Consider the following 25,625-nt stretch of genomic DNA (forward strand, 5'->3'; position numbering starts at 1 on the left):
CAACTCCCAGCGCGCCTCGCCGCCGCCGTGCGGCGCAAGGCACGCCGGGACTTGTAGTCCTCCCCGCTCGGCAAACCCGCAAACCCACCCGTGCTCTCTCCCTCCCTTCTCCAGCCGGCGGCCGCAGCCCGCGTTTTTCCCCTGGCTCCCATTGGCCGCCGCGGGGCCGCGGCCGCGCTCCCATTGGCCGCCCGCCACGTGCGCCACGTGTTGCTGGGGGCGGGGCGGGCAGCGCGGGGCCCTGCGGCCGCCGGTGGGGTGGCGGCGGCGGCGGTGCCGTAGGGATGCCGGTAAAAGCTTCCTTCCCCTCCGGGCAGCTCTCCCGGAGCCTTTTTCTCTTTGCAGCCGCCAGCTCATCCCGAGCGAGTTGTTGGCTCTGCGGTCCGGGTCATGGGGTTGTCATGTGGCTCGTCCGCACGCTTCTTAACGCTGGGTTTTTCTTGCAGCTTCCTCGCGGCCGTGTTCCGGAGGCAAATCAGGGGGGCCCGTGATTAAACTGTCTTGGTTTCACAGCGTTTCGGTGTGGAACGGGAGGTAGCGGATTCAGGGACAGGAGTTGGTACAGGGAGGAGAGAATTCATTCATCCTTTGAAGTGCGTTTTGTCCTTAAGAGACTGAGAAAGTTAAGGCAGGAAAAAAATAAGAAAAAAATAAACTAAGAAACTACTTAATCAAAAAAAAAAAAGTTTATAAAGAAGAGATTGACCAAAAGTGCTACTGAAAAGGTGGATAGTACTGTACCCAAAGCAGAGGAAGAACTGAGGATTCCTCTTCTCAGCTCTGCCACCAACCCATTAGACGGGTTACTTCCAGTTTTCTGGTTTGTAAAATGCTGGTTTAAGCTGAGAATCATCCTTGTAAAGTGCCTTGTGGTTCTGAGCATACTAAATGCTGTGCTGTGGGGGTTGTGCAGACAGGGCCCCTTCCCTTTTGTGAAGTCTGAGGTAAGGGTTTGGTTTGCCATGTTCTGAAGGAGATGCAAGTTGAGTTGAAGTCACAATAACACCAGAAACCAAGACTAAACGGGTACTTGTTTTGTCTGATCTGACCGTACTATTTGCACATACCAGTTCTTGGAACTGCTGTTTCATAGTATCGTGCCCATCGCATGACTTTTGGGATCCGAGGAAGATCAGTATCTTCAAGGGCTTACATACAGAAGCTTACTCCTAAGTCTAGTGCTTAATGCCTGGCTGAAATAACTGGTGTGAAAGCTCTGCAAGGTAGACCTTCTGTCTAAGGTGACTGGATGGTCTCACTGAGCATGTAAATCTTGAAATATTTTTGAGATGGGTAGGTATGTTTAAAGGCATCAGCCGTATGTTGTTCACTGTGCCTGCTGTAAATGCTGAATGAATGATTTGAAGCGTTGAAGTTATTCCAGTTCACAGCAGCATAGCTGAGTAGAACGTGGCGAGGGCTCCTATTGAAACCCTCATCAGAAGTGAATGGTAAAGTCTCATGCCTTAAGTCAGCAGACATCCAACAAGACATGCTGCAGGCATGGGAGTTCTGGACATGCTTCAAGGAGGGAATGGTCCAAACAAGAACATTTGCTGGTGAGAGATCAGACTGAAGTAGCAAATGTCTACGTGACTCAGTATTATGTTAATGTATTACATAACGTATTTATCATATAGAATATTTATATTCTGTATTTAATTTTGCATTGTTGTTGGTTCTTTCCCCTTCAAATTAGGATATAGGAAGCTCGTGAAATAACACAGTTGTTTCCTCAGAGACGTTGAGATAATGAAGAAAAAGTGGGGAAAAAAAAACACCAAGGCATGTTAAAACATGAATTTAGTCAGAGCAGAGAGCAGTCAGTTCTGATTTATTTTTTTTGTTTGTTTGATTTTTGTTTTGTTTAGTATCAGGTTTTGTGTAAGTCTAAGAAATATATCCAGGAGCTGGAGCAAACCTTGGGTTCTTTGCTGAAGATGAAAGGTACTGCAAGCTTTTGCCTGGATGTGGTTTTTATCTCTTTGTTAAATAGAGACAGGTGTGTGGCTGCTCCCACTGAGGATTGAACTTCAATGTGACTGTAGCAGTAAGTAAGGGGCAGCACAGTGTCTGCCAACCCACTGAGCACTGCACCTCAGAGGTTCCCAGTCATTCCGGGGCCAGGCGGAGGAAGGCAACAAATGATGCCCGCTGTCCCACAGCAGCAGGCAGTCGGGGCAGGGGCTGTCCGATCATCCCATCACCTCCTGCCCGGCCAGCCTGGGGCTGGTGTGGGTCCCCAGGCTGTGTGCATGGGCTGCAGGAGCTGCAGGAGAGTGTGTGCTCCCAGCCACAGCACAGTGGGAGTCTCCAAAATACGGTCGGATAGAAAAAGCACGTTGCTATTCATGCAACTTGCACCTCCAGTTGTTTGCATCAATTACAGGTTGCAGAGCAAACTCTGAACCCACATCCTCAGGTAACCTGTAAAAGTCACAGGCAGGAGGAGTACTTTGCCAGAGCAGATCTGAAGGCATCACAAGCAGTGGGGCTGGTTGAGGAGGGTTCTGGGGTAAACTTCCCCTTTGATTTACTTGCATATATGTACAATTCATACTGTTGCTGAATCACAGAGTTGGTTGTCAGGAGTTTTTATGTGCAATTTGCTCATTACATGGCAATCGTGTAACTGAATTGACTGGTACTTGCCTGGGTGTTTGATTTGCTAATTGCTTTCACCATCAGTTCTGTCATGTCAGTGTCACAAAGACAGCATAGGATTCTGAGTTCCTCAATGCTCAGAAACTCCCAGTAATGCCAGTTACGTTGTAGGAGAGGCAGGGGGCTCTCATTTCACAGCACTTTTGCCTAATGAAGAGCTCTGGCTCATGAAGGACCAGTTGTCAGAATTACTCTGCTTGATTGGGATTGAGGATGAGAGGGAAGCCGAACGCTCCACTGATATGACAGTTACTTTTCTGCTGACAACAGAGTCCTTCAGTCTGGAGGAGGGGAACCCGTCCAGCCTGGGTGAAGTCAAGGAGGAATATGTCAAAGGGTACTTCAACAATCACAGGTAAGGGCTTATACCAATCAAGGAAACAGGATAATACTTTGCATTTGCTTCCATTCCAGCATCTCTGAGCCTTTCTGTCGTTGTTACTGAATTTCTAAGCAGAGGCCTTCCATCATGAGGAAAAGATGAAGAGATTTCACATGGACCCCTGTAGTGCCACGTGGTGCATGAGCACTCTGTGCATCTTGTTGGTCTCATTTCCAATCAGTGCTTGTATTTCCTTCCCCTCCTGCACAGCTTGTCTCCACCACAGACCTCATTTGCTTGCAAAGCAAAAGGAGGAGGGAAAACCTGCTTAGGAAGAATGGCCCTGGACTCTGGAGTGACCATGGCAAGGCTGTTATTAATCCAGTTAAGAAGTTGTTTGTGGCTTTCTTTCCCTGTGTGTTCTTTTCAGCACTGCATCACCCTCAGGAGCTGTGAGTGAGAGTGACTGCACCATCTGGTATCTGATACAAGAATGTGAAAAACAAACAATGGAAGAGGATGAGAAGCCAGCATTCAGCCAGTACCCAGGTGCTTCATCCCCAGATCTGGTGGAATTTGAACGGTAGGTGCACCCCAACTCGCCTTCAGTTTTTCCATTTGCACACGCTGCATCCAGTCACTGCTGTACGTGAAACCCTGCTGGAGCCTGCATCTGCCTTGCAGAATGCCTCGTGCCAGCAATTTTGGCCCTGTTGGCAGTGAAGCTTGAGCACCTCCCAGTTCCCTTGCCCATGGCTGCCACGTGAATGGACTCCGGGCATCCTGTCAGCCCCCTGCTCTCCCAGCCTTGGAAAATCCAAGCAGATTTTTTCTGCCTGTTCTCAAGAAAGAGTGGAAAAAAATGTTCAAGTGTGTCAGTGCTCTTCTAGAGCTTCACCACTATAAATTTACGTGGTTTCTTTATTTTTTATTTCTTTGAACTGGGGCTTTTTATAAATTTGTCTTGGATTATTCATCAAAATGAGGATGCAGCTCTGCCAGCAGATGGCACCAGCCTACCGCTACTGTGCCCTCTTTTGCTCCTGCGAGAGCCGGAGGTGGCTGTAGTGAGGTATCATTTACAAGACCTTGAAATGTGCTGAATCAAGTTTTTCTGGGGAAGGAAGCCCTACTTCATCAAAGGCTGCGCAACGGAGCCATAAACACTTGTCTTTCCCCTTCTTCACTGACAGTATAGACAGGGCCTTTATAGGGCTCTGTGGGCTCCTGGCACTTACCTTGCAGTTTTATTGCAGGCTGCACTTGGTTCACAGCTAATTCTTCTCACAAAATGATCAATGACAACGTGCATAAAATAGTAGGGAGTCTTCAGCAAACAAAACAGCTTCTTGGTGATAGTCTGGTCCAGTTATTTGGGCAGCACCTGGAAGGCATTGAGCTTCTACAGAGCGTTTCCTTTTGGCCACGTCCTGCAGCTGCAGGCGGTAGGACTAGGCACTGCTCCGTCCTGTGCAGAGTGTGGTTGTGTCCTTCCAGCTGGGAAGGAAGTTGTTGAGTCATGGTTTGTCCAAGGTTAATTTCTTTAGCAAGCAGTCTGATGGTGTTTCATGCTCTGTTTGAGAAACTCCAGAGCCTTCGTTTGGAGCTGTTTGAGAAACTGCACAGAATTCTTGGTGAGGGCAGCAGCTGACATGAGACTGCTTATTCCCCCTACGGTATTTGCCATAAAAATGTTGGAAAATACTTCACAGTGTGGAAGTTGGAGGTTAAACATGTTTGTTTGGGGGATTGCTTTATATTTTCAATATCGGTTTACTAAAACAAGTATTTACAACAACCAAGAGACAGCTCTTTGGAGTTAATTTCTTGTGCAGTAGTTGAGTTAGTCAGGAAATGTGCCTGACTGGGACAACTTCCAGGGAATCATCCTGAGCCCAGTAAAACTTAGTAACAGTGACTGCTGTTTATAGAGCTCTTGCTTTTTGCTCCTTTGAACTTGTTAGTTTCATCCGAGAAGCTCTAATCATCTAATAAACGTAAAATAACTTTTAGTGCTGCTTTCTAAAGTAGGTGTCATTACCCCTGGTTCAGTGTGCCACATGGTGCTAACAAGAAGCAGGCTCTTCCTGTGTTTTGGTCACCAGATTGAAATTACAACATTAATGTTCAATTGGCAATTTTATGATAGACATCACAGGAGTCAGTCTCAGGAATGCAGTTCCTCAGATGTAAAGTGGAGGAAACTGAGCGCCCATGCCCTTTCAAGTCAGACCTTCCAGGCCAAGTTAGTCTCTTTCTGTCTGCATGTCTCATACCTAATGCATCAGTGTATGACCTCAGCCAAGAGTTAAGAGTACTGCAATGCCAGTAAAAGTATAAAAAGTGACTTGCAGTGCGAGAGCCTCAGGATACAAAGGCAAGTATGCAAAATTTATGAAATGCCAGAATGAGGTTAGCCTATGCAACAAGTACAGCCCGTAGCAGTCTGGAGCTTCTGTTCTGAGGCAATCCTGCTGAGGCTCTGGCTGGAGCCTGCTTTTTGCAGATGAAATCTTGGCAGAACGGAGTTGCTAAAATCTTCTGGCAGTGTTGGGCAACGTTCAATAATTGTATGAAGTCTCAGAGGGAGAAGTCAGTGAAGTAGTTTCAGATCACAGCTACTCCCTGCTCTCCTGATGGTTGTGATGGCATGACAGGATCTTTCTGGGTAACAGCTACAACAGTCAGGTTGGTTCAGCACAGCAACTTTATTAGACAAGTCCATTAAGGTGTCAATTCAACTGTTTAACAACAGACCTTGCACAGTAGTTACTGATCTGCAAAGTCAAAGTTTAACATTACCTCAGATTAGTAATTAATTATATCCTTGGCTTACCTCCCAAGTAGCAAGCAGTGACTCAATCCCAGGGAAGATTCCTTAGCTGGCATCCTGAGCTAAAGGGGGATCACCACTTCTGCTCTGAGACCAGCTGGCTCAGGCAGGAGTGCTCAGAAGGGCTCAGTTTGTCAGTATGGTTTCTGTTATCATCTGTGGTCCGCTATTTCACAATGGTTTGTTTCACTTTTAGATCTTCTAAAACTTGACACGAGGAACTGCATCTTGTGCAAGGGTGAAGGTCATTTCCACCACATACGTTGCAACAGCTCAGCATTGACTGTAGCCGAGGTTGCAACTGAGTCAAGCCTTCAGTGTTCTGCTGGCACTGGATGTCTTGTTCCTCCACACTGATTTACAGCAGATGGCTACCTGATAGCTTGGTGTTCAGATGCTCCTTTTCCTTTCCTTACAGGTACCTGTATGTTTATAAGCACACAGTAGACCTGCTGATAGAGCATGGAGTTTTTTGCACTAAGGAGGCACCTCTGCCTGTGATCTCCATGGCTATTTCACACCTCTGGCAAGAACTTTCTGAAGAAAGGAGAGACAGTGTCTTGCAGTACTGTAGCCAGAGAGATTTCCTCCTGGATCCAAAGGCTGCTTGCCAAGAACCTGTGTGCACTGATGGTGACATGAGGGACAGTCAAGGTAACAGTGATGAAGCCAGTGGTTCCTCAGTCTCCACACCGGAGGAAGTAAGTGCTCAGTAACACACATCCTCTGCTTCTGAAACCCAAGCCAAGTTGCTAATTGGCACTGCAGCTTTTAATTGGAGCCATACAGTAGTTGTAATTAAGCTTTCCCAAGACCACCTGAATGCATATGTGGAGACAATAAACAGTCTGAGTAAACGTCTGCATTGAGTTCTCTCTTAGTGAGATAAAAAGCAAGCTGTAGGAGTGCTGTGGCAGTAATCCTGCTGGTCTTCACATACCTGTGGAGTTTCTGCGCTAGGTAACAGTTTAAAATTTGCTATAACTTGCCCAGGAGTCAGGAGCAGGAAGGAGGATTATATAGTTGCTGTCTTCTGCAAGTCCTCCAAGGAGGACATGTGAGCTAAATGCAGAAGAAATGCCTGGTTTCCCAAGACTTGCAGTATTCTTGCCTGCTTTTTTTTTTTTTTTTTTTTTTTTTTTTTTTTTTTTTTGGTAATCAAAGCACTTGGTAGCCCTGAGAAGGTATTTGTAGACCAGTTTCAATGATACAGGACTAGTGACTGCCCATTCCATGCATTTCTGCAGAGCCAAGAATTCAGCGACTGTGTAGGCCAGAGCATGTGTTTAAGAAAAAAAAAAAAGAGAGAGATCAAATAGCAGCCAACTCTTCCTAAGCCGATCTGTAGCTCTGATTACTTAAGCAACTAGCTGCTCAAAGATGTGTGTAATTTTATTAGTTGCAAGGGAAGGACAGAGGTTCACCTTTGGCAGATAAGTACATTGCATTGACGAGCTCTTTTTGAGTCACAGGACACTTAGGCAATTCATATTGCTGACCTACTTAACAAATGTCATGGGGATGTTGCATGTGCAGTATTTTTTGGCACAGAAAGTGTGTGATCTACGTTATGGCAGTGTGAACTAATGAGCTTATTGGTCTGTCACATGGAGAATCCAAACTCCTTTGTAAGCCAGACAGTATACTGGAATTGGATTTGTAGAGAACGGCTGATGCAGCTGAGATCCCCAGCCATAAACAATGCCACAGCCCACAGTCAAGTCTGAAAAGCACTGTTAAAATTCATGTTTTTACTGATGTTTTGGGAGATGTAATGCAGGTCTAATGCTTGGAAGTTGAAGCACAGGCCTAAGGGAACGGACTAACCTTGTGTTCCTAGTCATGAAATATGGTTACTCCTCCTTATTCCTGTCTCCGCAAAACCCTGTAGGTTTACTGTAGCAGTAAACATACCTGTTAAATGGAAGGAAGGAATATCATGCTTTTAAAGACTTAATTATTAAAAATTATGCCCTAGGTAAAGCTGTTTAGTGGCTGGGTATATTGACATTCAAAGTGTTTTCCCTGACAGGTAATGTTTGAAGATGCGTTTGATGTTGCTGCCGGTTTCCTCAACACAAATGAGACTCAGGGAATGTCTAGCCAGAGGTAAATTACAAACCCACCCCTTTTATGAAACAGAATGACTTAATAGCCGACAGTCAATACTCCACAGCAAGTTTTCATGGAATAAGTCAACAAGCCTAACTCTCTTTTTTATGCCTAACTTTTAGTAGATGGCTGAAATAGTAGCATACAGCAATTGTGCTCACAATAGTGCTGTCTGTTAAAGTGTACGAGTTGAATGATTAATAGGCATTACAGCAAAACCAGGAAGCTTTGCTTACTGAGACTGCCCGGTCACTTTGGGATAACCAGGGCACTCTTTGCAACTCTTCCTGGTAAATCCAGGAGTCCTCCTTCTGGATAAATGGATAAACTTTTTTTTTTTTTTTTTTTCCCCTCCACTCTGCATAGCTTTACATCTTTCAAATTACGAGATTTGTAATGTTTTCCTTTTCTCTCTCACTTACCAGGTCTATGAGGACCATAAGACATTCGCTGGATAAGTCAGCTAATCATGAACTGCACTCTCACTTAATGAGACAAAAATAATATATTTTTTTAATAATGTCTCCCTTAACCTTTTTCAAGTACTCTAATTTCATCAGAAGGAGATGATCAAGCTAAAGTGCGGTTGACCTGAGCAGTAACATCAAAGAAACACAAGACCTATTAAATAATAATAGGTCTTTCCTCTGCAGGTCAGATCACAGTTACCTAGGAAAGAACATGTCAGATACAAAACTGCCTTTGATTTTCCCATTAGACCAAAGAAAGAAAAGGGTTTCTTTCCTCAAGAGGAAAATCACATTATGACTCCTCTCTTATGTATTCTTGCTGCTTAGTCTCAGTTTTTTTTTTCTCTTTCTAAGTAGTGTTTTAATCCCCTTTTTGACCCAGTTTTTACTTATTTTTCCGTACTTAAAAATGCACACATCTTTAGCATGCATCTTCACTATTTCTCCCCAGTTCCTCTTTGCACTTTCAGGACAGCATGAATGGAAATAACTTTGTTCAGACTGTTGATCAGAATACTCTTGAATACATCATACGACTTCAACAAAACACGTATCCACTAAATAATGTTGATTAGGTCACAATTGCTGTTTGCTTTTGAAACAAGAAAAGCATTCATTAATACTGCAGTGTATTACCATCATCTTTGCAGTCTTGTTTTAGCCCCAAACTAGATTAGTGTTTCAGTAGACAACATCTGTCCTGTTCCCTTCTCTTTCCTATCACCCTATGCCTTTTAATTCCGGACAGAGGTGTGGTAGCAGAACTTTGTAAGATCCCAGGGGGAATATGGAGGTGAGGTGCAGAGTGATGATCTGAGCTTGTTACCAAAACAGCCCATTAACAAACTTGCCAGTGACAGCTAACATGTCATTTCATGACTATGTTTTTATTATGTTCTCTCTCTGACTTTACAAAAGAAGTCTGTGTTGTTCATCTGAACAAGCCTACAAAATAGACTACCAAATAGCCATTGTTGCTCTCTGTTACGACGGCTGTATACTTTTCCCTAAAACAGTTACCACAGCTGTAATGTATCAGTGGATCTCTTTGTTGTGACAGTGGCTTCTTGTACTGCAGTTCTCTGTTCTTCCTCTCATTTGTTAGACAATATCTCCTCGCTACATACACCTCCACTCCTCCCTATCTTTTATATCCATTGTCTTTATTATCAGGTTTGTCTTGAAAACAATTTAAGTCATCTTTAATTTATAAGTAAAATACGGAGGAGGGAAAGTAAGTAGGAGGAGAAAAGAGGGAATGAGACCTTAAACATAACTTTGGGTTCCATTTCTAGTTCAGCATTTGCAAGCTGCACTTCTGAAAATCCAGAGGATGACCACAGACTCTATCTGCAGATCACTGAGTTCCTAAAAAGCCTTTTCTTTGCTAATGCACAGTTTTGCCAGGTAAGCTTTGCCGAAGGGTTCCTTAGAGAAGGAGCAGTGTATTTCTGTCACCATCAGACAGGGATTTGTGTTCTCCATGCTTCAGATCATATTGTCCAGCTCTTTTAAAACAAGAGCTTGGGGTTTATCACTTCAGATGTGTCAGTCCAAAGGTCACTAGGATTGCCTCTGTAAGACACAAGGTTTGAGGTGTCATGCTCAGAATCTGACTAAAAATCCAAATGATGTGAGGATTTTTTATTATTACTGTTTTATTAATTGAACTTGCAGGTTGAAAAGCTGGAGTGATCTCATGTAAGCAGGTAAAGCAGTGCCTGCTCTCTCCATAACTCAAAGCCTCTTGATTCTGAGCTCAATAGGGACCGCCTTGTGCTTTGTCTTGGTGCCAGGTTCCCTACCCTCAGCCCCTATCTGGCAGGCCTTAAGAGCAGGGTAATTATGCTCTTAAAAGAGAACAGCTCTTAAAAGAGAGCAGCTGCTGTGCTGTGCCTTACCCTCAGCCTGCTGTTGCAGGTTCACTGAGCCAGAAATCTTTGTGTTTGCACTGTTCTTCCTCCTGTTCTTGTCCTCTTGCCAAGGAAGTATCTGAGATCTCGCACGTGGGTAGAGGACCAAAAGGGAGAGATCCCTCAGCAGGAACATGCTTGTTTGGGCTCAGAGTCAGTTGTGCCTCTGTTCAATGGCCACTGTTATATCTTATTTTATTTTTTGCTATCATCTAGCTTCCACCTGCTCTTTGTTACATGAGCAGATGTTCCTTTAAAGAAAACAGAATGTTTGTGATGAAGGGTAATTGAGACCCCCCCAAAAAAGCAACCACAAAACAGAAACTAGTATTGCACCACTTCCTAAAATTCTCACATAATGATTTCTGTGTGCCATTTGGTTCCCACTATCTCATGGAGATATTAGCATTAGAGGGGGGTACAGAGCATGGCAGCAGATGCAGCAAAAGCTATTAAACAGGAGCTACCAGAGTAGGACTCTTCAGCAAAAAAAAGACTTGATGGGTAGCATGAGAGAATTTTGATCCTAAATGGATGTGGTACACAGAATGACTGTTCATTGCTCTAAGACCAGAACTAGAAAGCACCCACTGAAATGAAAACAACGTAGTCCAATCAGTATATTGGCAGTATACCTGAAAGTCTAGATACAATTCCCAGTTCAGAATCTCCTCACAGCAGTGTGCCAGAATGCAGCAGCATGTATTGTGGAACAGAGCATATTGTATGCTATATTCTTGCATTTCTTGTCTAAACATCCACTCCTGGCCATTGTCAGAGACAAGGTGCTGATCTACACAGCCCTTTGGTCTGTGAATTACTGTGTTCTGCATAAACACAGGGCTCTTCCTGTGTTTATGTAAATGACCATGAACTGAAGATGCTTAGAAAAGAAAGATCAACTGTAGGCAAGATACAGTATTTTTGAGTTACGATTGTCATGCCTTAGTGCTAATTTTGTCCTCCTGCTTGGTGCTGTACTGTTAAATGTGAGCCCAAGCTCATCTCACAGCTCCCAGACTGTGGCATGAGTGGTAGTGAAATACAGCAGATTGGCAGTTGACTGAGAACTGCACATCCAAAAGGAAGTAAAAGACTGTGTGCACTTTTTTTTTTTTTTTCCCCAGGACCTTTTGGTTGTTTGTGATGAGACAATAAAAAGGGAGTTTGAGCAGAAATCACCCAGGCTAGAGAGTACTGATAATATGAAGGTTGCGATCTGTTTTGGTTTAGATAACTGCAGTACAGCACATCTAGAGAATCCTGGCCAAGAAGGGGGAAAAAAAAATACAACTGACAAGAGGTTTTTTTTTTGTTTTGTTTTGTGAGCAGAAATTCAGCTCTGTCTCTGAGCAAATAATTGGAGGCAGTTAGGGAAGTGACTGCCGAGTGGGCCGAGGAAACATTTCGGCTAGCTTGAAACACTGACAGGCAGCAGCAGAGTGCTCAGTGTAGGCTACACAGCTTAGCCCAGAAATTGGTTTACACAGGTCTCTGGAGACTCCTGGACTTGTCTGGGTTACGAGACAAGTCATTTGCTTACCTTGTGGGTGTGACTGAGTCCCTGCAGACCGCAGTGCCCATGTTGGTACACCAGCCCAGGAGTTTGGGCAGTGCCTGTGGCATAGGTTATCCCGAGGTAAGTGGAGTCCTGGTGCACTGTGCACACACATGGTAGGTGATTCAGAGGTGGGCAGCAGGTAAGTACTAAGGCAAGATAACCAATGTGTACTTGACTGGATGTGAAAGGCAGCCTGTGGTCTCCTTCCCTGCCCCCTGCAGAGCTGGTGAGGTGACACATTTTATTGCTGGTCAGTATGTACGAGTTCTGCGTTACGCCATTTGCAGTTAACTATCCAGGTACAAAGTGTTGGGTTGTGTGTGCCTGCTGTTTTGTAGTCGCAGCTCCACTGAGTGCAGCTCCTCTTGAGTTGCTGCCCTGCTGCTCAGGGCTGCCAAGGTCACGCACCCCAGTGATGTAAAATGCTTGAGAAAGAATCACACAGGAGGAGGGAGGAAACCAATGGACAAAGAAAGGGAGTGCTCTTAAAAGGACTTTGGCCCCAAAATGACAACAGGAGCGTGGAAGCTACATGGTACAGAAATATTTCTGAGCGTGGGAATAGTTAAACACTCTTGTCAGCTGTCCAGAGCTGTTGTCATGAGACAACATAGTAAGAGATGCTAAGCAGTATAGGCGCTAAAAGTTTATTTGGATTGAGGTTCAAAGTTTTTAAAGTATCTAAGTGAAAGTCTGCTTTTTTTCTAAATTGTATTGAGTACCTTTGTATCTTCAGATGCACGCTTTCTTTTAAAATTACAGATTTTAGATGAGTCATTTTGCAAGCAAGAGCGATTTAGTGCTCCTTAAGCTATACATTTTATAAATATCACCTATTTTTAAAAGCAGTCTTTCCCTGACAAGTCTTGCATCAATGCAGAAGGTAGACTGGATTGATTGCAGACACAAATGCTTTCATCTCATAGACTTTGATTTCTCAAGAGCCACTTATGCTCTGTGAGCTGGTCAAGAAGACTATTTCCTTCGATTGCTAAAAGCAGCAAAGCCTGAAGTCAGTAAAAGTTGAGGGCTCGAGGAAGCTCTCGTATCTTCAGAGCCTGTTATGTGACATGCTTGCTACCACAGTCAATAACACGAGTCCAAATGATGTAAGTAGAGGCAGGGTGAAGCCCTGTCGTTTTTAGAGTGAAGTTGGTTGGGAATCTGAGACATTCTTTGTCAGGCACCTCAGGCACTTGAGTGACAAGCTGCTGATTCAGAGAGGCACATTAGCTGACACCTGCCAGCTTGACCAACCAATCACTTGGAAACACAATCAGCTCCTCTGCTTTTTAACCTTACCTGGCTTTGGGGGGGGCGTTTCAGGAAGAAGATCTTCAGTTTGATTATGAGACTGTGATGCTGAGGTGCACTGAGACCTTCGATGATGAAGATTTGTAAATTGTATCTCTGTTTGCTAAAGTTTTATCAAGCATTGCTGGATGCACCAGTCATGTGAAGCGGCTGCACCTCTTTCAGTAGAGCGCCTTTCCAAGCAGAATGGAGAGACACCGTGTTGAAGTGGTTTGTTGTTGTTAACTTCCCTTTCCCTCAGCAGTGCTTCTTGACATACCAGTTGAGCAATTTATACTTTTAAAAGTTCCAGGTTTTAAACATTTATAAAATCTTAAGGAATATTTTTGTCTGTGGCTTTTTAATGGTTAACCTCACCTCACAACTATACTTCAGGCATGTAATGTTCAGTGACCTTGCCTAGCATAGGCTGTGGAAGAGATGCAGAGAGGACACATCACTGGCAACCTATGTATCTCAGGGTGTGACCTGCAAAACTCACGAAGTGCCTCCCAGCATCCTGGCAATGATTACTTTCCTCTACTATTTTTCATCTTGGGCTGGCAATGAAAGAGGAATTTCTTTGCAGAGAGTGAAATGGGGCTCTTCCATCTCTTTATGAGGACAACAGCAGTGGCCACCCACTCCCAAATTGCCCAGAGAGGTGCAGGCACAGCAGTAAACTTTGGGTTATTTTTTTCTGTGAAGTGTTTAAAACGCAGAGAGAGTAAAGCCCCCTGACACATCTCAGTCCTTGATGAGTAGTTCTGCTCGCGTGGTGCCTTGGAATTAAAAATGCTGTGAAAATAAATAAGATCAGTCACGTCTCTGAGCTGTCAGTAGCAGCTCTCTGCAGGCTTGAAGTGTAGTGGTTATGCTGAGGACATGCTAACAGCCATTACAAACAGAAAGGCTAAAAGTTGGTTTTAAAATTCAGGATAAAGCTGGTATGCTGAGGTATCCATCGCTCTGCAGCAGCCAGGATTTGGGGCTGAATCCAAGAGGGCTGGGCTGTGTCCCAGCACTGCCTCCTGCATAGGCTGGGATGCACACAGCTGTGTTCACCCAGTCATGTGGAGATTGGTGCCAAAGTGCAAGGGGTGATAACTCCTCTGGAGCACGTCCCATCAGTCTGGTTGAGGCTGTGGTAGCGCTCCCAGGTGGACGTTTGCTGGGCTATTCTGTGAGGGGAGGCCCTACCTCGCAGATCCTGCTTGGGTTTAAAAGCTCTGAATTCTGCAGAGCATGACCTTGCCTTTCCATCACCTGTCTGGTGTGCTTCATGTGTACAGGTTGTCATTGCCTTGGTGCCTTAGGCAGTGCTGACTCTCCGTCCTCCTCCTCTTCTTCTCATTCCTAAATATCAAGCATATATTGCCCTGTGCAGTCTCAGTTTTGGGACGCATGCTGGTTAATCTGAGGTCAAATCATTCTTTCCTTTAGGAATGAGGACAAGACACAGATGCACAAGGGCTTACATCATATGTTCTACATATGCTTTCTTATTATTTAGATTGGGGGGGAAATATGTTAGTTTTTCTCAGGGTTGAATCTACTGTTTTTACAGCTTAAAGCGTCTCTTTCAGATTTTAAAGACTCCTGTCTACAGATCCATTTGCCATATGACATTTGGTCAGTTTTGTTACAGGAATGAGCCTTTTTCTATGTCCACCTTAATTACTGCATCACTTGAGGTCAGACTTGGCAAAACTGGCTTGTACATGGAAAGCCATATGAGTAGCTACTGTTAAAGGATTAACAGCCTTTTTTAGCCCTCAATCCCCAGCCTTTTGAAGGCCAGTCCAGGACGGTAGTTAAACAGCTGCAATATTTCATTTTCATTTGACTTTCAGCCTGCTTCATAACAGGGGAGACAATTTGAAGTAGTCACCATATACTATGCAGATGCATTCCCTTGATCATCACACGGGAGAGCTGCTGGTGCTTCACCTGGAAGATTTTAGGTTAAGATGGTCTGAACATGAATGTGAAACAACAGGTGTGTTGGGGTAGTGTAAAACTAGGAAATAACTATTCCAAATGGTAGCAAGCTGTGTGGGAGGTGTTTATGATGTGAGGGAGAGTATGATGAGCACCTTACTGCAGTACATCCTGTGACATGACCATGTTAGCATGTTATTGCTACCTGTGTGCTAGCACCACTTCCTTCAGTGCTCACTGGTTGGTCTTGAGGAAACTTTTTACGAAAAATCTGGAAAAAGCTAGCAGGCTACTGGGGAAGGAGGGGAGAAGCTTGAGGCAGGAGGGCAGCTGGAACACAGGAGTGGCAGACATAAAGCAGCCATGGGAGTGAGGCCACTGCAGAGATTCTGTACAGCTCTGCTGTAGCATGGCAGCTCCTACACTTTACAACACAGTGGCTATAACATAGAGCAGACCTACTGCCTGGCTATGTTGTTAGGTGTGGAAATGAGCCTCTAATTAGCTGTTCTAGAGCCAGTGCAATTAGGTACAAGCCAGTGCTCATCACCAGCTCTTCAGCCAGAACAGCAGGAGCGTCTGCCTGGGCTTGGCAATTAGCTGTGCACACCTCTGCGAAGCTGCAGGCAGGGTGACAAGCTGGGTGACCCCACACCTGCCTGAACCAAGCTCGTCGTGCTGCACTTGGGACTCATCAGGTGCAAAGGGTAATAGAGGTGGCAGGTAGCTCGCTGTTCCCCAGACAATCCAGAACAGCCTTCAGGTGTTCAGCTCTACACTTGAGGATCCTCTGATCTCCATTTATTTTCATTAAGGAGCAAATAAACAGAAGCTGTGTCACTGCACTGCAGAGCCAAAGCTGCTGCCAAACCTCAAGTGGCCACATGCAGCTGGGGAGGAGTGGTGGCCCTGCAGCCTAACCTCTGTCTGCTTCATTTTGTAATTTAGAAATGTCTCCCTGAGGCAAAAACAAAACCAAAACATACAACAAACACACCAGTGGGGGATTTTAAAGGGCAATTATTAGCCTGAGCTTGAAATAGGGACATAACCAGCTTCCGAAAACTGCCTCAAGCCTCAGCAGCTCTAGACACGGTTGCTCTGGACCAGTGCGCTCCCCCTGCAATGCTCTGCACCTCCTGGGCTTCGGGGTGTGCTGTAATGAAGGAGCCTTACGGAAAAAAAAAAAAAAAAAAAGCCAATGGAAGACTCTGGGGAAGGGATGCCATCCTGAGGCTGATGGCATCTGGACAGGCTTGAGAGGTGGTTCTGTGTGAGCCTTGTGAGGTTCAACAAGGCCAAGTGCAAGGTCCTGCACCTGGGCTGGGGCAATCCCAAGCGCAAATATAGGATGGGTGGAGAACGGATTGAGAGCAGCCCTGAGGAGAGGCCTTGGGGGTGTTGGTTGATGAGAAGCTCAACACGAGCCAGCACTGTGCCCAGAAAGCCAGCTGCATCAAAAGCAGCAGGGCCAGGGCGCTGAGCAAAGTGGTTCTCCCCCTCCGCTCCACTCTTGTGAGACCCCATCTGGAGCCCTGTGTTCAGCGCTGGGGCGAGCACAAGGACACAGAAGTGTTAGAAAAAGTCCAGAGGAGAGCCACAAAGATGATCAGAGGGCTGGAGCGTCTCTCATACATAGACAGGCTGAGGGGGTTGGGGTTGTTCAGCCTGGAGAAGAGAAGGCCCTGGAGAGACCTGACAGCAGCCTGGCAGGGCCTAAAGGGGCTTTCAGGAAAGCTGGGGAGGGACTGTCAGAGAGTGCAGTGATGGGACAAGGGGTAATGGCTTGTTTAAAGCCATTAAAAGAGGGTAAAAGCCAGTAAAAGTGGGTAAATTTAGATTAGATGTTAGGAAGAAATTCTTCCCTCAGAGGGTGGTGAGGCACTGGCACAGGCTGCCCAGAGAAGCTGTGGATGCCCCATCCCTGGAGGTGCTCAAGGCCAGGCTGGATGGGGCTTTGGGCAACCTGGTAGGTGTCCCTGCCCATGGCAGGGGGTTGGAACTGGATGGGCTTTAAGGTCCCTCCCATCCCAATCATTCTGTGATTCTGAGTCATTTTTATAGGAAACCTATCTTACATAAATAAATAAATGTCTAGAGTAAGTGTAAGGCAAATACAAACCTCTGGCATTTGGCAAGATTCTAACATACCTTACAAGGAGAAGCCAAAAGCCTAACAGCTTACTTCCACACGTGTGCTCCAGCACAAGTTGAAGAGTTATGATGTGTAAGACTGTGGGTTTATGTGCTAGGTCCCCTGGAAGTATAGGCTGCCAGTTTAGAGGAGTGGGCAGAATTGCGGAGGATGAAGATGATACCAGAGCTGAGATGTGTAGGACTAATCACCTCTGTAAAATCTGAGCTGGGCAGGAATCTGATGTATCTAAATGTGCTAATCATTTTTCCTCTCAAAGACATACAACCATAATCCTGAATGGAGGCACTCCAACCTGCCAGTAACATCAACCTGTCTATACCATATTGTTTCCTCCTTTCAGACCCCAACGTACGCAATAGATTGGCCCTTCACTCCCAAAGGGAAGATACCGATATAGAATGATAGAATCATTTAGGTTGGAAAAGACCCTTAAGATCATAAAGTCCAGCCATCACCTAGCACTACCAAGTCCACCTCTAAAACATGTCCCCAGGCACCACATCCACACAGCTCTTAAATACCTCCAGGGATGGCGACTCCACCACATCCCTGAGCAAAACATTGCCCCTTACCAGTAAAAGAACATATCACTAAAGCTGCAGGATGGGCTTAAAGAACCAGATGGTAACAAGCATGAGAAATAAAGACTTTTAGGAGATACCATATCACAGTGGAGGGTACAGAGAAGATGGGGTCAGACTTTTCTGAGAGGGGATCTGTGCCAAGAGGCAGCAGACGCAAGTTGAGGCAATGGAAATTCCAGTTAGACATGAGGGAAAATGTGTTTCACTATGAGGGTGGTCAAGCACTGGAAGAAGCTGCCCAGCGAGGCTGTGGCTCTCCATCCATCCATAGCCTGACTGGACACAGCCTTCTGCCACCTGGGCAAAGAGGAGGGGTTGGGCCAGAGACCTCCAGAGACCCCTTCCAACCCAAGTCACTCTGTGGTTGTTTGTATATTGCCTGCCACTTGCTATGGCAATCACCCTGAGAAATATAATTGTGTTCTATATTTTATTTATTTTCCCCCAAAATATCTCAGTATAAATCCCAATACAGGAAACACAAGCTTGTTACAGCAATAATATTACGTGCATATGCAGTCACTATCAACAGGTTAAGGCTGTTTCTGCTGACAGTGGGAAGCAGCAAGAATCTGCAGACTTTTCCAGAGACATGGTTGTCACCACACAATCTCCAAACTAAACAGGTATGGTGGGGACACGTGGACCATAGCAGTAGCAGACATACCTCAGATTACAAGCAGAAGAGTTTTCTCCTTCATTTGTGGTGGAGATTCCTTCGTCTCTTTGGTGCTGCAAGGAAGCTGGTCCCCTGAGCTTGCTCCCAGCACCCAGGTGGGATTCCTTCCAGTGACACTGGTTGTTGCCAACAGATCAACAACCTAAGTAAGGTCTGCAGATTCCCTCTGCTGGCTAGGGATGGAGAGGCACTGTCAGAAGACAATTCATCCCATTAAACTTAGATGCCTCTCTTCTAGCAGCGCTCATTTGACTGAATCACATTCCTGTATCACAGGAATGAGGTGAATCACCTAGAGGTGCCTACTTCTCCCCTTTGGCCAGAAAGAGCTTTAAGTCTGAGAGGTGAGCATTGCCATTAAAGATTTTTAAGGTGAAGGTGATAAGCCTCAGCCCAAAGGATGCCTGAGAGTGGCAGAGGGCCCACATCAGGGATGGCTTCTCCTGTGTTCCAGTGAGCAGCCAGGCCGGGGAAAGGAAGAGCTTTGCTCCAGCTTAACAGCTGTTCCTCAGGGTCCCGAGGATCAGTGCAGGGAAGGAAAGTGAGCAGCCTTTCCAGGCGTTTCTTGGGCTTTCCCAAAGCGGAGTTATGTTCTTCCTAGAGGTGGGCAGGCAGGAGTAGGGTAGAGAAAAATGATTCCCTTGAGGTCACCAGTGGCACTGGGGGCAGAGCTAGGAAGAGAAAGACATTGTCATTCTCTTGCTTCAGCCACTAAGAGATGCCAGCTCATGTTCAAATGATGGGAGCAGCAGACACACTTTTCAGACCTCTGCTTGAGAGACAAGTTCACCTTCAGGCCTGGTGCTTATATCCTTGTATCAGCACCTATCTCCGAGTCTCTTTCTGAGCTTGCTTTATCACTGCTTTCTTGTCCAGCAGCCTTCAGTTCATCCATTTTCTTGCTGACAGGTAGTCTTTTGGGGCAAGCTGGGAGATACCGAAACCAAGAGACAGCACAGTATTTGGTGCCTATGCCAAATGGAAGATCGTAGACCTTGGAAATGAGCTGAGAGTTGCCCGCCTCTCCCTTGTGGCTCTGCTTCCATGCCAGGAGTCCCCGCTCCTCCAGTGTTCCTGTGAAAGCAAAAGTAAGATGCTTGTGTTTTGACCACTGAAGTGGGTGTTCTGGACAAGCAACTACCTTGTGCACTCCACACCCAGCTCTCAAATCCCAGCAGACCCGCTAGAACATACAAATCCCTTGCACTCAAACCTTTCTCGCTCCAAAGGTCTTCACAAAAATCAGCTAATGAGCTGCTAGACAATACCCAGCATTCCTGCAATGGCTTCCAGGTAAGCAGTCTTCTCCACTGCTTTTTTAGGTTTTCACAGACCATGGGGGATGCAAGAACTGTTCAAGGGGCATCAAAAAGTGCTAGAAAAACAAGGTGGGGTGTTAACTGCTCAGATACTGTGGGGTGAGGGAATAAGGTTTAGCTAGCAATTACTAACTGCCTGTAATTGTTGCAGCAGCTGAGTCCCTCTTGGGAAAGGGAGTGAACGCACCTGTAAATTCTGTAAATTCTTCCCAGAGGAGCTGAAGATCAAGGGTACAATAAAATTAATGAGCCAAAAGGATATTGGCTTTTCAGTTATTCGAGTCAGTAAAAGAGCCTGGTTAACAGAGTGCCCTTCCTATTCTGTTTTTGCATCAGAACTGATATTTTCCTCTATTCCTCCCTGAGCTTGATGAAAATCATAGGGTCTTTGCTGACTGTGAGAGCCAACTGCAGGTCCTATATCCTAACTTTGGTCATCAGCCTTTCCTGCTGCTTTCCCCTGCTGTGATAGAAATTCAGCCTCAATTTCAGTAGCTCTCATAAGCAGGCACACTTTAGCACATTGCCTAGAACTAGGGAAGAAATATTTATTCCAGTTTCCCCACGGTTGCCTTTCTCTCTCCTTTCAACATGACTGTAGGCTAGCATTTTCCATAAAAGACATTTTCCTAAATAAACGTTTCCTTAAACTGTGTCAATCTTGAAAAACAAGTCATTTTCTTATAGGCTGCCCTTTTGCAACCAGATACCATTGCATTGATGGGCTCCCTGTCTCTCCTGTTCCTCACCCGTCTCCAGGAGGAGTTCAGTGACGTGGTGTTTCATGGTTGCTATCACAACTCTTACCCATAGAGTAGTGGTAATGAAGACAAAAAATGCTAGGAAACGAACGCTAGGGCAGGCTTGAACAAGCAGCGTAGCTCATTTCAGTAAATCCTACCTGGAATGGTGTTATCCAGGATAAACCCCAGCAGTCCACCCACAAACATGCCAGTGGTAAGCAGAACCTGGATCACCTGGTCCAGCTGGATGATACCTAGCAGAGAAACAAAGCTCTGGATAGTGGTGCAAAGAGATACATATTCAACCAGCAACATAGCCGGTGCCAAGAGGCTGCAAGCTGCATGGCTGTTTAGGCAAGACTTGCAAATCCAAAAGCAGAGCCTGAGATTTGGCATTGGGAGGGAAGTTGACCTCACTGCCAGTTTCAAACCTATCATTTTATTCTGCATAATTATTCACTGACCCAGCTGCAAGTGAGCAGCAGATGACTCAGAAATAAGTTAAGAGCCTATTTGCAGTGCAGATCACAGCACTATCCCCCCAAAATCCTTCTTCTACTCCAAAAAGGTTCTGCATCTCCATGACATAATGCCAAGCAGTTCCCTACAAAAATATGAGCTGCAGTTCCCAAAGAAATATTGGGAAAATTAGCATGGGACTTCACCACAATTAATCAGGTGTGATGTCTGTCTGTGAGGGCTAATGCACACAAGAAAAACCGCCCAGTGATATGGAGTATCTGACAGTCCAGAGAGCATGAGATCTGTGGTCCCAGCCTTTTCAACAGCCCACCTAGGATGGGTGGGCTCTTATGAGATGACACTATAGCCTTTGTGACAAAGATATGAATTACATGAGACACAAGGAAGGAGCAACTGTTGGAGGACCAGAAATCTCAGCACAGTGAACTTGGATCAGCAGTGCTTAGCCCAACAAGAATCTGTCAAGGTGCAGTCACAGGTATTTCCACAGCAGAGCTGTGTATCAGACCAGAGGACAAGAACAGCACTCCCAGAAAGCAACAGTCAACAGTCAAAGCACAGCTTTCAGAGATTTGTATGGAAAAAAATGCATTTAAAAAAATTCTCTGGATCAGTCTTTGCTTCAGTTCTGTGCTACAGAAACTGTTTCTAAAATAACAATGTGCTATCACTTCTTACCTGTTTCTAGCAGTGCACTATTTTTGTTTGCCCAGTTGGGAACTGTGAGGCCAGCAAATATAGAGAATCCAAATATAAAGATGTTTCTGGAGGAGTTCATATCCGTGTACTGCACAGAGAAATTGTATGCATTACTATTTGCCATTTGGAATTACCAAAACCCGGGGATTGCTGTTGTGTTAGTGAGCCATGCTCAGATGTACGCACAAACCCAATGACAGGTGTTAGAACAGGAAGCTCTGCTTAGAGCTGAACCAAAATTAGCAAACGCTTTCAAAACTGTGTATGGCACACACTAGCATTTTTATAGGGCAGATGCAGTCAGATGGCAAAGCACTCCATGATCTCCAGCTGAGACACTGGGAAAAGCTGTGATTCAGCCATCAGCACTGAGCAAACTGCTGGAAGAGTTAGAAATGGAACCCTTCTACTGAAGCCTCCTGCCCAGCTTGTGCCCTCTAGTCGAAGGGCTGTCCCCTAAATACACATTACTATAGGACATGGAGAAAAATCATCTATAGGAGCAGTGGCAGAAATGCCTCCCTTGCTGATAAGAGCTGCCTTGAGATAAACCATGTTACTGGAACAAGCAGCCCTGGCACTACTAGGTATTAGTCATCCTGCTGCCCCAGCTGATGGCAAGCCCTTTCCCAACCAGGAACCTGTCTGTGATTTAGCCTCTGTGTGTGTGTGCCCTCATGTTCACCCGAGGAACTGCCAGTACAAATGTTTGCATTTGCCACAGCACAGCTACGTCTGACTTAGGCTGGTAAGAATCTGGCCTGGAGCCAAAGTCATCTACCCTAGGGATGAAACAGCATGCACACAGCTCATACCTGCAGATTGGAAATCCCCACTGCTGTGATAATGCCAAACATCACAAGGAACATGCCTCCGATGACAGGGGTGGGTATGCTGGCAAACATCGCCCCGACTTTCCCGAAGACGCCGCTGAGGAGCATGGTGCAGGCGCCGGCAATGATCACCATGCGGCTCCCGACCTGGGGCAAGAGGAAGAGGAGGCAGTCGTGGGCTGGCACAGCGAGGCAGAGGGTGGCAGCGCCAGTCAGTGTGGAGCTGCCAGGCAGGGCTTGCGCCTCTGACTGAAGTACTTGGCGTTGCCTTCAGTGCCAAGGTTTGGACACAGCCACTGGTGAGCTGAGAAGTTCTCACCGTGTGGAAAGTCCCTGTAGCTGCAGACTAGGAAATGTTTATCATAATGGGCACTCTGAGAACAATCAGGGATCCCCACCTATGTACTTTATGTTATCTTCCTTATTGCTGCCAGGACTTAAACATTTTGCTGTGAAACAAAAAGCTTATCCATAATTTCAGAGCACAGTAATTCCCTCACACCGCTTTGCTCTTGCTCCGGCCCAGAAATGTCCTGGCGTACCCCCAGGCTGGCGCTGCAATCACCCAATTAATTCACTGAACAACACTTCCACCAGGGGTTAGATTTCTATCTAAAAATGGCTTTCAACTAGATGTCCTGCACCATTCCCAGGGGACAAAATGTGGGAGAGAAGAGCTGGCCACACTGGTTGCTTCCATCCTGAGCTCTTGGATCTAATAGATCCTTTCCATGGTCATCTACAGAAGTGTGGAAGTCTCTTGGTCTGCCCCCTACCCATCTAGCTTCAATAAAAGCAGCTCTCTCTCATTTTTTCCCTGGGAAGAGCCAGGGGGTCAATTCTTAGTCTGGCACTACAGCTAAGAGAGGATGAAGCACCGAGCCATGCCTTTCATTCAGAGCTGTTAGAGTATGTGAATAGGGAAGAAAGAGAGCATCTGCCAAACAAAGGGATGAAAGAGACATTTACGGATTGCAGAAATTAAACAGAAAAGCAGCAATATTTATTAGACTTTCAATTCAAGATAGGCCTTGCCACACCAAAACTTGGACAGCTTAAAGAATCACGTTAAGATTTACAGTTTTCAAGTCTTAGGCTGAGAAATTCTGTAATCCTCTGCAAACAATTTATAATTCAATTAATTATTTTAATCCTTCCATTGAAATATCTGAAGAATGTTACTTTTCTTTCAAGGGTATTTTACAAATGCTTTCAACAGAAACATTCCCAGTAACTAGTAGTGTCTCTTTTTAAATATCTTTAAAAATACTTTAAAGGCACATATTTACGAAATACTAAGTATTACTTAATTGTGAAAGATAAATGAATGAGATTTGGTGGGGAGTTTCAAAATAAAATCATGCATTGCCTTCAGGTGCACTTTTTATATTCCTTGGCTTAAAACCTTGGGACACCATTACCATCAAAACAGTAATTTAATAAAAGCCAGAAGAGCTATTTGTTCCAGGATTAGAATAAAGCTTCAGATTCTTAAATTGCCAAAATTGTGAAACGTCAAATTACCCAATATATGGAGTTGGCCTTAAAGGCAAATTAACTAATCCACTGATACCACAACTGGGAGCATCTGCTTCTAAAGCCTCTAGATTTGAGTTTGTTTCAATTATGTCAGGAAAACAAGAAAATTGGTTCTCCTTCTTAAGATTGAAGAAAGCGCAGTTCTCTGCTACATATATGGTGATTCTGAGATCTTTACCCCTCCTTAAAATTGTCCTCTTATTTTCTGGATGTGAGAGCTCAGTACTGGCATGTTGGGCTTCATCCAGTAGCTTAAACACAAGTGTCTGGTGCCATTTAAGTTGTTGGATCTTGGCAGTTTTTGGCAGCTTCTCCTTTGCCTTACCTGACAGCCCCTGTGTATATCTGAAATACCCGAACACATTTCAGGTGGTGCTGGACACCTGTGTTTAAGCAAAGGAAATGAGTCCCTTGTGTTTCTTTTTGTGATGGAAAAATATATTTCCCATGTAAAAACCAAATGAAATGGAATCTGCCTTGTGCTCTCAGCATCACCATCTATCCCAGCCAGAGTCGGATTTAAGACTGAGATGGTTTCTTAAGTCACAAGGTGAGCAGAGGTGGGATCTAAGGGAACTCTCTCTGCTGAATCAGCATGGATGGCATGTCTGTCTGAAGGGCTTGGGGTACACGGGGAGAAGGCTTGTCCTATAATCCAATAATTATGGGTTTGATCACTTCTGCATTATGATCACATCAGCAAACCACATGTCATGAAACAGGCTTAGGTGTATGGTCAGTATGTACCAACCTCATGGTGACAAGGTCAAACACTGTAAAAAATGGTTAATTGTGACTGAGGTTTATAAAATCCAGTGAAATAACTAATAACACAGAGTGGGAGCCATAAGTCAACTTCTGCATTCATTTACAGACTCATGGCTCTGCTGACATGACATAGCTTGTTTGACAATTATTTTAAAATGTTTTCCAGTGGTTGCTGGATGTACCCATCCTCTAGCTATAAATCTTAGTGAAAATCTATGATCTGATTGCTAAAGCTTATCTATCTCTGGAAATTTGTTTTCCTTATAAGATCAATAAGATACTCAAGGAATTCACAAAACTTCATGTGGAAGTAAAAACATAAAGTAGTTGGCACCACATTTTATCCTCTCCTCTTTAAAGATATCTAAAGGAAGATGGATAGACAGACAGACAGGTAGGTAGACAGATAGTCTTTGATAAATCCAGTCCTTAGGACATTTCCAGAGTAGGTCAGTAACAAACTGCCCTTTAGTCTTACAGGAGCCAAAGCCAGGAGCCACGAATAACGGCAGCTTGTACTTCTCCCACACAGACTATGAGCAATGAAAGAGGGAACAACAACCTGTGCTACATGATTGGCAGCACCCTGAGGTAGGCAGCAGGCACATTTTCGGGATGCAGTCCCTTCAGAGGTGGGCTAAGGTTGCTTCCCAGCTCCAGTCTATCCCCCTACACACAACACACCCATAAACGCACCGGGGAGGAGCTGCA

At 45.2% G+C, this 25,625-nt stretch overlaps 2 protein-coding genes across 8 annotated transcripts in view; one reads left to right on the plus strand and one right to left on the minus strand.

Annotated features, from left to right (window-relative positions):
- Nucleotides 1–48: 48 nt before the first annotated feature.
- Nucleotides 49–13,512, plus strand: STRA8 (stimulated by retinoic acid 8). 6 transcript variants are annotated; one of them, XM_072036014.1, is made up of 8 exons: nt 51–290; nt 1,872–1,947; nt 2,935–3,019; nt 3,417–3,569; nt 6,238–6,520; nt 7,852–7,928; nt 9,697–9,808; nt 13,202–13,512. In XM_072036014.1, the coding sequence occupies exons 1-8, from the start codon at nt 285–287 to the stop codon at nt 13,274–13,276; spliced, it is 867 nt and encodes a 288-aa protein (XP_071892115.1). In that variant the 5' UTR covers nt 51–284; the 3' UTR covers nt 13,277–13,512. The 6 variants fall into 6 exon arrangements, with proteins under 6 accessions (XP_071892103.1, XP_071892115.1, XP_071892118.1 ...); XM_072036002.1 differs by having other exon boundaries at nt 49–290; nt 9,697–13,512; XM_072036017.1 differs by lacking the exons at nt 9,697–9,808; nt 13,202–13,512 and adding an exon at nt 8,357–8,463 and having other exon boundaries at nt 52–290.
- Nucleotides 13,513–18,267: 4,755 nt separating this feature from the next.
- The window catches only part of LOC101803785 (solute carrier family 23 member 1), a 30,581-nt gene continuing 23,223 nt past the window's right edge, over nt 18,268–25,625 (minus strand). For both annotated transcript variants that reach the window (XM_038170549.2, XM_072036063.1), the window contains 4 exons: nt 22,590–22,754; nt 21,754–21,862; nt 20,751–20,846; nt 18,268–19,604 (listed from right to left, as the gene is read on the minus strand). In XM_038170549.2, the coding sequence (XP_038026477.2) occupies nt 19,336–19,604; nt 20,751–20,846; nt 21,754–21,862; nt 22,590–22,754 (639 nt within the window). In that variant the 3' untranslated portion in view covers nt 18,268–19,335. The remainder of the gene's footprint in view (nt 19,605–20,750; nt 20,847–21,753; nt 21,863–22,589; nt 22,755–25,625) is intronic.

This window comes from Anas platyrhynchos, chromosome 1 (assembly GCF_047663525.1).
Source record: "Anas platyrhynchos isolate ZD024472 breed Pekin duck chromosome 1, IASCAAS_PekinDuck_T2T, whole genome shotgun sequence".
NCBI classification, from domain to species: Eukaryota; Metazoa; Chordata; class Aves; order Anseriformes; family Anatidae; genus Anas; species Anas platyrhynchos.

Excerpts from the sequence above, each read along its gene's own strand:
- STRA8 (XM_072036002.1), top strand. Across the intron at positions 1,948-2,934 it reads TTCTTTGCTGAAGATGAAAG|AGTCCTTCAGTCTGGAGGAG; the intron begins GTACTGCAAGCT and ends TGCTGACAACAG. Across the intron at positions 7,929-9,696 it reads CAGGGAATGTCTAGCCAGAG|TTCAGCATTTGCAAGCTGCA; the intron begins GTAAATTACAAA and ends TTCCATTTCTAG.